At 43.1% G+C, this 13,048-nt stretch overlaps 1 protein-coding gene across 1 annotated transcript in view; it reads right to left on the reverse strand.

The window, feature by feature from the left end:
• Positions 1–852, reverse strand: part of CALM1 (calmodulin 1) — an 11,402-nt gene extending 10,550 nt beyond the window's left edge. The window contains exon 1 of the mRNA XM_024736255.1: positions 612–852. Coding sequence (XP_024592023.1) covers positions 612–614 — 3 coding nt within the window. The 5' untranslated portion in view covers positions 615–852. The remainder of the gene's footprint in view (positions 1–611) is intronic.
• Between the last annotated feature and the right edge of the window lie 12,196 nt (positions 853–13,048).

The following is a 13,048-nucleotide window of genomic DNA, read 5'->3' on the forward strand; positions in this document are numbered from 1 at the left end:
CGGCTCCTTCCTTCCCAGCCCACGCCCGCGCCGCGCCCCCCGGGAGGGAGGAGGAAAGAGCGCCGGGAGAGAGCGCCCAGCGGGGACAGCAGTGTTGGGGGAAGGCTGACGGCGCCCCCCACATCCCGGCAGGAGCAACGTGCGCCACCGGCTCGCTTCGGCCCATTCATTCTCCGCTGCCCGCCCGCCCTGCTGCCTGCGAGCCAGGGTCTAGTGCCCGGCCCCGCCCGGCTCCCCCGCCCCCCGGGGCAGAGGCGAAGCGCTGCGGGCAGCCCGGGTGCGGCGCGCTGGATGCAGTGGTGCGGACTGGGGGAGGGGGGTGGATGCAGATGGCTCCGATTCAGCTGGGGCCAGAGCCCCTGCCCGCGGACAGCCCACGGCCAATCCCAGCTCCAAGACGCACCAAAATTTAAATGAGGATCCCTGGCCAAGGAAACCGAGATGCAAATCCGGAATGCATCCTAAACCGCACCTGCTGCGTAACACCCAGAAAAGAAAAAAAACCCAACAAAGAAAAGAAAAAGAGGAGAAAAAAATAGGCTGAACTAAAAATTGGGGAAGAAATCATGGGCCGGCAGCTGCTACGCCGGCGTTTGCCACTCCCGACCTACCATGGTGCGAGCGAACGGAGGAAGAGCAGAGAGAACAAGGGTGGCTGCACCTGCGCCGGGGCTGTGACCGCAGGGGTGCCTCTGCTACTACTGCTGCTGCTGCTGCTGCTGCTAAGGCGCTGTGAGCGCTGAGCGCTATGCCACCGCCACCGCCGCCACCGCCGCCGCCGCCGCCCAACTGCGAGTAACGGCTCCGCGTCCGCGAGACTCCCAGCACCACTGTCGAAGTGCGAGCCTGAGCTCCGCCATATATATACGGCGCTCGGTATCCCTCCGCCTCAGCCGCGGCCGCCTCGTTCTGAGCTGCGCTGCGAGGGCCGGGCCTTGGCCACTCGGCCCCGCCCCCAGGCGCGCCCGGCCTCCCGCCGGCCCCTGCGCGCCTGCCGCGGCGGGCCGGGGGTGGAGACCCACACGCGAAGGGTGAGGGGAGAGGCGCAGGGTCGCGGGACAGGTGCGGGGAAGAGTCCCCGGAGATGCCCACCGGGGCCGGGGCGAGGACAGAACGTCAGCATAGCCCCGACTTGGGGCGGCCCTGGGCTTCAGAAGCCCAAGGCCCCCTCACCCCAGCCCCACCCCTACCTGTGGGCCCCCCCCCTCCTACCCCCACCTCACATCTCCTACCGCTCCGCTGGGGCACCCGGGTGCCCCTGGCCCCTGGCCTCGTCGTCCCCAGCTGGCCGCCTCCGTTGGGGAGCTGCGGGCGGTCCTAGGGTAGGGGGCGGCCGCGGGGAGCTGGGGACAGGAATTGACTGCTCTCCTTCTGCTGCCGGGGAGAGGGGTCTGGAAGGGGAAGGGGCAGTGTGCCTCGTGCAAGAAATTGGTCAGACGTTTGCTTTTGAAAATTTGAAGTAATATCAGAGACAAATTAATATATGCTCAGTTGCTAAATCTGTGTCGTGTTCATATGCTTAGCCAGTCTTATTTTAATGTTTTTACGTTTCCACTGAATTTTTATGCCTGAATAATCTCCCTCTCCTACTGTTTGGTTCTCTTTTTCCTGTGGAAAATACTATTCATCCTGACCCCAGTCTTACTGAAATTAATGTATCTGTGCATCTTCTATAGACTTTAAAACACATGCTTTAATTTTTTTGTTTGTTTGGTTTTGGTTTTTTTGTTAATTACCTGGTCCTGAGAGAGATCAGATCTTTACTCATACACCCGTACAAACAAAGAAGGAGAAAAATAGATACATAGAATCCCCTAGATTAGAGCTAGAACACACAGCTGACTGACTCTACTATGGAGCTAGACCATTCTTTAATGTACAATCTTAATTATATGCTTTTTCAGGTAGTTTAATCTTTAAATTTACTAATGTTTTCAATTTTCTGTATACTAGAGAAACGACAGTACCAGTTGTAAATTTGAAGCCCAGAACTTTGTAAAAATCTTGACAAAATGCTGCAGTTTCTTTTTTGGCCAAGGCAGAGCACAGAATTTGATCTTTTGTTTACAGGGCCTGAGCAACAGTTGCAAGTTATCATTTGCTTACTGTTTCAGAGAATGTGGCAAAGTGTGCGATTGACAAGCTCTGCTTGAAAGGGCTTTGCTTGGTTGTGTTTGTTTCTGGCTTTGACAAAGTCTGCAGAAAGATGTTTTAAAACAATGGAAAACGTTCAGGCACATTGTAGATGCCCCAGGACTTCTGTGATAACCTCAGACAAGCATCTGTGGAACTGGTCTTACTGATATTCCTTCTGGAATGCTGCAGAAAGGGTGAACCTGCTGTACGATTTAAAGAGAAAGCTGTAGCAGCAAGCCAGGGAATGGTACTGCCTTCCCTCTGCAGATGAGAAAGACATCATCCAGTTAACACATCTACCAATCACTGTCATTGTCATCGCCATCGTCATCGTCATCATCTTGTGCTCACAGGGGTATCCTGAGTGGGAATAAAATGTATGTATATATATTTTTTTAAATGTATATATTAATAGGAGAGTTGGAAATAGGGGGAAAGGGACTAATATAAAGTCAGTTAAAAGAATATTCAGAAATACAGTGAGTTACAGTCTAAATGGCTAAACACACTAAGGGCATTTGTATTCTTTTGCCAGGTTTTCATACAGTAGTTAGTTAAATACATTTTAAAACTTGGCATACATTGTGTAGGTAGGGGGAAATAGTGGCCTAGAAATGAAATGTGTTTGTTAAGGGTTTATTACCTTCTAATAGTCTTCCATGCCTTATAATTAAGTTGCTACAATCTATGGTTTTGAAAAACAGGCATTTTCTAAAATAATATTTCTTCCTCTATCATTTAACCTATTTCACCCAAATAAAACACTTTGAAACTTTTTCATGATTTTACTTGCTAAAAACTGTATTTCAGAATCATTTTACTTATTATAGTAAAATTCATTATTGTGATTCTTCATATTTTACCAGCTAGAGTTCCCTTTTGGTAATTCTTTAATGTATCAAATCACATCTTAGCTTTCAAGTCTAATTGGATTTATAATGAGGTCATGCTTTACTCAGTTTTACGGCCAGTTTGACACATTGAAATATAAGAAGGTCAAGTGACTTGCCCAAGATCTTGCTCAGGGGCTCTAATATTAGATTATATATTAGTGAAATTAAAACCTGAAATTTTTAAAGGTACCGTGTGAAGATTTACCTGTTTCCTGAAGCAGGTTCTTCTGACCACCTAGATGATCACTGGGTGTTCATTAAAGATTTCTTTAAGTGAATAAACTTCCTAATTTATGAAAAGAATCAAGAAAATAAGCCACATTATTATGAAGTCATAATTTACTGAGAACCAAAAAACTATGGAATATTTCATAATATTGATAGAAAATGGTTATTATTATTTATATAAAGTAATGTTAAATTGAAGAAAAATAGAAAGAATGCAACCCCAAGTCAGGAATCTCAAGTTCGAATATCATTTCTGTCACTAACCTGATTACCTATCTGAGTCTAACAGAAAGAATACAAATGTAATAATTTTACATACTCAGGGGTAAAACAAGAGGTTTGGATTTAATCTAAAAATTCCTTCCAGCTGTAAAACGCTGTGCCTGAGATTATAATATACGTTATTATAAAATATACATGTATAATATATATTATACATTATTTCATATATGCGTGTATACACACAAATATACATATACTGAAGATGAAGAGGACAAATGGAGAAATGGGAATGGCTTAAAAATTAACGTTTGCTGAGAATTGGCTATGGCCAGCTCTGTGCTAACTGTATTATTTCATCTTCCTGCCCATCCTGTGAGGCCAGTGTCATTATTATCCTTATGTAGAAATCAAGGCACTGAGAGATTCAGTGATTTGCCTAATTTAAGTGGTGGAACCCAAAAATCTATTTCAGAGGACCAAACATGTAAGCATTACACTATATCTCTTGTAATTTAATAGAATTTTTAATAGAATTTATTTTTAATTTTTTTGGAAGGAGCACAAAGAATAAGGTTCAAATTTGGTTGTTAAAGAGATACTTCTTACCCAAGGATTTAAAACTAAAACAAGATCATAGGAATGTAGTAATAACTGTATCTCCCACACAAGGAGTAGAATGCATAAGAAAAAGCAAAACTTTTACTTTGTGATGCTTCCTAGTTGGAGGACATTTCTCATTTTGCAGAGGAGACCTAAAGAGGTGAGGAGACTTGCTCACTGTCAAACATTTAGTTGACTATATGCTTTCGTTGAAAGATAGCCAAGGACTCCCTAATCCCAGTCCTATTCCATGCTGTATCTTTGGGAGTTGGTATTTTATTTAATTTTATTTATTAAATTTTTTTTTTGCGATATGCAGGCCTCTCGCTGTTGTGGCCTCTCCCTTTGCAGAGCACAGGCTCCGGACGCGCAGGCTCAGCGGCCATGGCTCACGGGCCCAGCCGCTCCGTGGCATGTGGGATCTTCCCGGACCGGGGCACGAACCCGTGTCCCCTGCATCGGCAGGCGGACTCTCAACCACTGCGCCACCAGGGAAGCCCTGGGAGTTGGTATTCTAAATTAAACACAGAGAGAGATGGATGATTGGTTGGATGGATAGATAGATAGGTAGATAGATAGATACATAGATACATAGATAGAGCTCCTAGCCTTCATGGAGCTTACAGTCTTTTGAGAAAATGACTGTGTGTGTGTGTGTGTGAGAGAGAGAGAGAGAGAGAAAAAGAGGTGAATGGTTGGTTTGATGGTTTTTACAAAGTAACCAGTCTAAATTCATTCACTGAATATAACCATAGTCTATTGTGTCTTCATGGATGGATTATCTAGTTAGAGGATTTTCCTTAAGGAATTTGTAAGCTGTCTCACAGGAAAGAAATCTTGTCTTCTACCTCTCCACCATCCCCAGCTCCCTCCTTCTCTGCCCCATAGTCCAATATAATTTGATGATGATCCACCATTTGGGATTGTCTTCCTCATTAATCATCTCCAATAACCAGAACAGGTTCCTGCTGTTTGTGTGTGGATTTACATTTCATTAAATGTTATACAGGATTATTACACAAGCTTTACTATCCCCATCAATGACGAAATACCTCATTATTTTTCCATATAAAATTTTGCTATTATCTTTTTTTTTGCTATTATATTTTATGAATGACTCTTAGATAGGTAAAGAATACAGGGAAAATTCTAACATTACATTCAAACTTGAAATGTGTTACCATTGTGACAAAATAAGCAGGTGTTAGGCCATGACTTATTACCATGAGAAAAACATTATCAATTTTAGCATATCTCTATTTAGTGTCCCAGAATTTTAAGTGAATCATAACCAGACCACTACATGCCCTACTGTGTGTTCCAGCTTGCAGGGTTCATCAGTATATTTAGTTAATGACCTAAAGTGAAATATTTCCAAATAGCACCATTCACCTTGCATATGTGCCCAATTCTTGTTTGTTTTTTAAACACTTTCTTTTGTATAGTAGAGGACACATCTTGCCCTCCATTCACAGGGCTTGTGCTTCTTTTGCTAGTAGCTGTGGTCATGGATTTGCACTATTCCCTCTCTGGCTTGGTCCACCCTTGTGACCAAGGTCATGAATATGCAACACAGCAAGTGTGAGAACAGAGCAAAATAATTGACCATTAATGAGACTGGACCCATGACTTGGGCCTCGTTAGGTCTGTGCTTTAATGGACTGAATTCTAAGTCACAGGCAGCCAACAGTTACACAGACTTAAGGACCAAGTATGTGAATTCAGATTCTAAAATGCCCAATGGGATAAGATCATAGTTTTTGTGCTTTAGGTGTTTACACTAAATTTAAACTCTTTTTAAAAACAATGCAGCTGACCTACTGAGCAATGTATTCTCTAAGCCATATTATTTTGGAAATTCCTGAGTCACCATTTTCCCCATTGATCCAAAAGTCAAGTGCAAAAGTAGCTTTAATCAACATCCAAACAGTAACCAGCAACTTCTCATTTCTACCACATGTGCTACAGTGGGGGTCATACCAGAGAGCAGGTCTAAGACATCCATGCAACAATAGGCATTTAGCAGCTTATAGATGATTTAACAACTAGTCATCTGAGGGCTGTGTAGCCACAGTGGTAAGCTGGAATGGCAGGTTTTGGGGTGACTCAGTTTGCCTGAAGGGCAGAGCCAGTGATCCGCACAAACTGGTACTTTCACTGAGGTTTTGATATGCAGAAAACTGGGCCATAGTGATAAATCAGAGAAACTGATGCTGACTGTGGATTATACCAAAGAATGGGCCTCACCAATTGCAACAGAATTAAGATTTATTTTGGTAACTGTGTGGTTTGGTTTTGAATCATAATGAAGTCTTTATCCTGCCTTCTGGAGCCATGATGTTCAATACAGTAGCCACTAGCTACGTGTGGCTATTTAACTCAAAATAATTAAAATTTTAAAATGTAGTTCCTTCGTTTCACTAGCCACAGTCAAGTACTCAGTAGGCCCCCATAGCTAGTGGTTACCGTGTTGGACAGCACAGAACATTTCCATCATCACAAAAGTTTTATTGGACAGCACCATTCTAGAGATTTAAAAAAAGGAAGGAGCAGCATGTTTGCCTGGATCAAGAATCCTGAGGGTTCCAAACTTTTAGTACCACGTCCATTATTCTTTGTTCATCCCAATTAGTTTGTTCCCTTCTGATACATGCAGCACACAGTCAGTCACCCAAATTAGCTTCATCCTGTCACTTCTCTGCTCAGAAACTTTCAGAGGCTCCCCAATGTCTGCAGGAGATAAAATGCAAAGTCCTTGTGCCTAGCATTCAAAGCCCTTCAACAGCCTGTTGATCTACTTTTTCAGCATTACTTTTGTTATTCTACAAATATGAATTCTCTGCCTCAGACAAATTGGTTTACTCTCTGACCCCTGAATACTCATTCTGCCCTCCCAACTCACTGCCTTTTCCATGCCATTCTCAGTGTCCAGATCCTCAACACCAATCTAAATGCTACCAGTCCTTCATGTCCTCTTTAAGTCACACATCTTTCAAACTTTCCCAATGATCATAGCTCTGAATGATACTTCCTCTCTTCTGAATTCCTACACCTCTTACCCATTTCTACTTGATATTATCTTTTCATGTATTTCATCTCCTCAACCAGGTAGTAGCAGAAGCTACCATCTTATACTCTGAGCTCAGCACAGCACCTGATAATAAATATCAATAGATTATTTCATTGATTAGTGGTGAGCTCAGTTCACTACTGGGCCAGAGAGGATATGAGAAGTGAATTTTCCAAAGCAGAGAGAAAAGGAAAAGGAAGTCTTTTGCTTTAATACTACCACTGGAACTACCACCAGAAATGAGTCTCCCTAGATTTGGTGGCAGATCATACTTCCTCAGGAATAGGCCAGACTGTTCCTGCTTTGATCCTGACCTGTACCCTTCTACAGCCCTGAGCACATATGGACCTGGGCTGATCCTTCCTCCTTCTGCAATTCTTTCCCCACTTTCACATGACTGGATCCATTCCCTGCTTCCTATATGGAGAAAATACGGCCAAAGGCAAGTTGTAGTTGAACAGAAAAACTGGAACTATCTCTGTCTAAGTCCAGTGAAGATGCTTCTTGAGTCTTATTCATCCTAAGTAGAGACTCCGAGTCGTTGGCTAATAAACCAACTCTAGGCATCACAACAAGATGACCGGATCATTTGGTCCCTGAAAAGGTTTGCCTTCAGGAGAGTTTTTAAGCTGTACAACTGAGTAGTGGTGTGCCCCCTTTCTTCTCACATCCTCCTCTATAAACCAAAACGAAAGAAATTTTGTCTTATTTCAGCGAAAGGCTTGGTTATTTTTATTGTTTTGAAAAAGAAAACAGTTATTTCCCAAGAAGAGGATAATATTGTGGCATATTATTTGCCAGGTTAAATGACTATTTCCTTGGCCAGTTAACCACACAGACTCGGCCATCTCATCTGTAAAATGGGTGTAATAACAAAACCTCAAAGGCTTGTGTGAGGGTTACATGCGAGAAAAGAATGTCGAATTCGTTTGTAAACAATAAATACCTAGCTAGACAAATACAAGTTGTGGTTGTTTGTAATATCCAAAACATCAATCAGCTAAACATGGCAAAGGTCAGATAGAGGGCGATTCAGAACCAGTCAGGGAATCTGAAGCAGTCTAACAGTTCAGCAGTGGGAAGATCCAAGGTCTCCCATCTTTCCACGCCCCCAACAGGCTGGTGCCCAGGGCAACACGCCCTCTCAGACTCATTCCCTCCACCATGCCAGTGGAATGCTGCTGAGTCATCACTGTCTTCTAGAGCCGCCAAAGAGATTTGTGACTCAGAGAACTGATTTATAGTTTCACGTTTCACTGCTCTAGCTCTTCTCTGCCACACAAAGTTTCCTAGTTGCAGCTGTTTCACACAACCTTTGAAACCTAGGAAATGACCTCAAAACCAAATAGCAGCAAAATATAGAAGCCATGTCTTAAATGGCCTATTGACATAGTGATTCTAACAGAGGTATTTCTGACTTTCAAATCCTAAAGAAAGGTTGAGAACTGAACAGAGCCGTTCAGGACTCTGTATACACCTGTGGGAACTTTGTATTTTGGGGTCCTTTGAGACTAGAGCATGCATTTCAACCTATGCTTTGTATGGTGAAACCACAGGCTGCCACCGAGCCATTTTTACTTTCTAAACTCTGCTGCTTGTAACATTTGCTAGGTAGCCAGCTGGGTTGGGGGTTAGGTGCTGCAAAAGTCATGGAACAAGTTTTTCTTTCTGTGAAAGAGCACCATACGCTGAACAAGTCCATTCATACCTGTTTTAATCAGCTGAAGAAAAGAACCAAATTTTTAGGAACGAGCCTAAAAGTTGCACAGTGAGAAATGAAGATATATCCATGATTATTCTTTATTAGCATTTTGCAATACCCTAAAAAATACTTTGGAATGATATGAAAAAATTATAATTGTATAACTACTTACCCTTTCATTTGTTTGTAACTCATCTCAAAAAATTAGCTTCTTTGGGATTTCCCTGGTGGTCCAGCCGTTAAGACTCCACACTCCCAATGCAGGGGGCCCGGGTTCAATCCCTGGTCAGGGAACTAGATCCCGCATGCTGCAACTAAGAGCCTGCATGCTGCAACTAAAAGATCCTGCATGCCACAATGAAGATCCTGCACGTGGCAGTGACCTGGCGCGGCCAAATACATAAATAAATTTTTTTTTTAATTAGCTTCTTTGCACTACATTGTAAATAAACTACACTTCAGTTAAAAAAAAATTCTTTTTAAAAATTAGAAAAAAAAAAAAATTAGCTTCTCTGAGCTCTTTTGGGAATAAGAAAGGGAACCACTGCTAGCCTGAAGAAGACGTAAGTAAAGAAACTATGATAAGGCTTAACAACAGGAAAGTGTCAGCAATTTAAAGGAAGGTCAAAGATTTTAAACAAGCTGTATAGATAAGGCCTAGCACAGGGAACAATTCAGGACAGCCAATCCCTAAATGGAATCACAAAGTCCAAAGCAAAGTCATCTAGAGATTTTCCACAGTCACTCAGAGGCCTTGTAAATGATAACATACCTCTGATCCCCTTAATATGATTAATCTTTCATTAAAATGTTTTCAAAGGTCAAAGGAAAGATCGGTCTAGTAAGACCCTAAAGGCAGCTCTGTCCTGAACTTGTACTTCTTGGAACTTAGTTTTCTTATCTGAAAAATGGGAAAGGGGACCCAGATGGACTTTCTCTGGTGCATCCCTGATTTAGAATTTTATGATTCTAAATATTTTGCTTGTGAAATTTGTGAGGAACTTGTGCAGAATTCCCTAGTAACTAGGAGACCCCTGGAGATGTGAATGTAAATAGAGCTAAGGTCATAGGGGACTTGACTCAAGAGTTACATCTTTTTATAAATGGTAAAAATTCAGATCATTATAGAGTTCCTACTTTGTTGAATGATACTCAGTTAAAATACTTAGAACAGACTAGGCCATGCCTACTCCCACTGACAGATCAATCCTGGACATTTATTTCCAAAAAGAGCCAAAAATGATCAAAAGCTGGGAAGAGGACTTGATCTCTTTACAAAGACAAGAAAAGCAACAATAAAAGGGGAAAGTGAGCAATTTTGAGTGTCACATTTTTTAAAAAAACATTTTCTTCTAAATATTTATATTCTTCAAAGAACATGATAGAATACATATAAAGGAAAGCTTGAAGATAAGCCCTGCTATTTGAAAAGATTAATGTCCCATAATGACGATATTTCCGTAATTTAAAAATAAAAAGTGAAGACAATTCAAATGGAAAAAAAATTGTGGTGTTGAAAAAAGAAACTATACCTTCTACACTGTAGACTCTCCATAAGTATTGGTTGATTGATTTTCTTGGAACTCAAAAGACCCCTTCACATCCAAGTTCTTCTTTCTACCTCTGTCCTAATTATTGTTCATTCATTCCTTCAATAAACTTTTATTGAGCTCATGGAAATGAAATTCACTAAACACTGTCAATATGAAGATAAATTTGATAGGCCCCGTCCTTGAGGAGCTCACAATTTAGTGAGCTACTTTTCTGACCACCAGAAGTAGCAGGTTTGGTATGGACTAGGACTGAAGTAAACTCAGAGGAATATTTTGTGGCATGCTGATTCACATTAAGATAAACCTGGGATACACTTTACAGTAAACCTAACTTCTTGGTAAATGGGGACTCTCCCTCCAGCATGAAAATAAATGTAAAAGTGACTTTAAAAGCTTAAAGCAGGGCTTCCCTGGTGGCGCAGTGGTTGAGAGTTCGCCTGCCGATGCAGGAAAAAAAAAAAAAAAAAAAAAAAAAAAAAGCTTAAAGCACTACATGCAGAAGCAGGTAAGCCTAAATATAACGACACAGCTATGTTATGGTCTAACTTCTTTGCAGCAGAATCAATTAGAGCTGAAAGGAAATCTGGAAATCATCTAATTCAATCCTCTCATTCGACAGAATAGAAAACTGAGGTCCAGGGAACAGAGGGGCTTAGCCAAGAATTTCCAATTTGTTAGTGGCACAGCCAGAGCTCTTATCTCACATTATGATCTGACTTGACACCAAGAAGTCATGGTACATATTTCCTATGCCATACACATTGCAAAAGAAATATGATGTACTGTTTCTTTGAGTAGGTATTTTTATAATGAGTTGCTCATTTGGAAGTTCAGATATTTGCTCATTTGGTAAACACCTTTAGAGATGACTACTAGCCGCCTACAGAAAGAAAACCACAGGGCTTCCCTGGTGGCGCAGTGGTTGAGACTCTGCCTGCTACTGCAGGGGAGACGGGTTCGAGACCTGGTCTGGGAGGATCCCACATGCTGCGGAGCAACTAGGCCCGTGAGCCACAACTACTAAGCCTGCACGTCTGGAACCTGTGCTCCACAATAAGAGAGGCCGCGATAGTGAGTGGCCCCTGCTTGCCACAACTAGAGAAAGCACTCGCACAGAAACGAAGACCCAACACAGCAAAAATAAATTAATAAACTCCTACCCCCAACATCTTCAAACAAAAAAGAAAACCCCAGCTTTTCTCCTTTTTGATCAAGGCTTTGAGTAAAAGCCTAAGAAGCAGCAATAAACAGCAACTGACAACTATAGCCTTAGATCAGAGAACAACTTTTACACTGGTACAGAGCAGACACCACTACAAGTTGTAAAACCTCAGGAAAGACCATTAATAGCATAATCTTGGAAACAGGAATATACAGTAGTTCAATCACAAAAATCATTAGATCATCCAAGTCATATTGTGTCAAAATCAGAGAGGATAAAATCACATTTAAATGAAATGGCAGTTCTAAGAAATCCAGAGGAATTCATTTTCTTAGCTAGATTCTTACAGGAGTGAGAATAACCAAGTAACATTTCTTCTCTGCTAACTTTCTCTGTAGGACACTAATGGGAAATTATGTTCAGAGACAACGTAGTTCCCTTAATTCCTATACCTTCCTTCAATTATACAATAAAGCTCCCCAAATGCTTGAGCCATCTCACACTACAGCATCAGCTCCAGAAGATGAGGTGTTACTATAGCAGAAAAACACGGGCTTGGGAGACAGACAACCTAGATTCTGTTCTGTGCTCTGCTCCTCAGTTGCTGTGTGACTGCAGGAGGGTCCATTGACCCTCCTGGATCTCAGACTGTTTCACTGTACAGTGAGGGATTAGAGAAACCCAGGCAGACTACACACTAGGCAGACTATGGTACCAGGTCTGGCACGTTTGACAGGTTATTTCACTAAGCCTTCTCCTCCATCTAGGAGAGTCTTTCCTCAGGACACAAGAAGCTCCCCGTCGGTCTACCAGGAGCTAACCATTGGCTCTCAGCTCACTGCCTGTTAAGTTACCCTCGTCTGTCCCGTATCCCCCAGGCCGGCTCCTGGCGCGCCCCCCTCAGGCCCCTCCTGCTCGGCCGCGGCGGAAAACCCGAGCCCGCGGGACCACAGGAGGGAAATGGAAAAGGGCCCTTCTAAAACAAAAGCGCCCACAAGGATGCTTGTCGGGCGGCTGGGCCTCAGCTCGTAAACAGGAAGGGTCGTCTCGGAGGCGGATCGAGTCAGGTTTTGGAGCTAAGGGGAGGTTTTTCTTATTTCACCAGTGGCAACCGTTTCTCACAACGTGCCGGATGAACCGTAACGAGCGCGGCCTCAACAGGCCAGGAGGCAGGGCGAGAGTGGTTTGAGATCGCCCCTCGGAATGCCACGTGCCACGGCAAAGGAACTCAGTATTGTTCTTAAAGCAACTCCTTGCTTCCCGTGCCTCCGAGGGGAAGAGAATAGGCGAGCCTCAAGCCTAAGCTTTTCAAGCGCGCGCGGGCAGGCGGGGCGGGGCGCGGGCCGAGGGCACTATATCTCCCGGCGGAGGAGCACACAGCAGCTCTTGCCTTCCACGCCCCAAAACGCGCTGCTCTGGAGCCGGTTGTTTAGTTGGCGCTGCCGAGGCTGCTTTCCTCATTCAGTTTGACAAGGATGCTCT

The sequence above is a fragment of the Neophocaena asiaeorientalis genome, unplaced genomic scaffold (assembly GCF_003031525.2).
Source record: "Neophocaena asiaeorientalis asiaeorientalis breed wild unplaced genomic scaffold, Neophocaena_asiaeorientalis_V1.1 scaffold152, whole genome shotgun sequence".
NCBI lineage: Eukaryota > Metazoa > Chordata > Mammalia > Artiodactyla > Phocoenidae > Neophocaena > Neophocaena asiaeorientalis.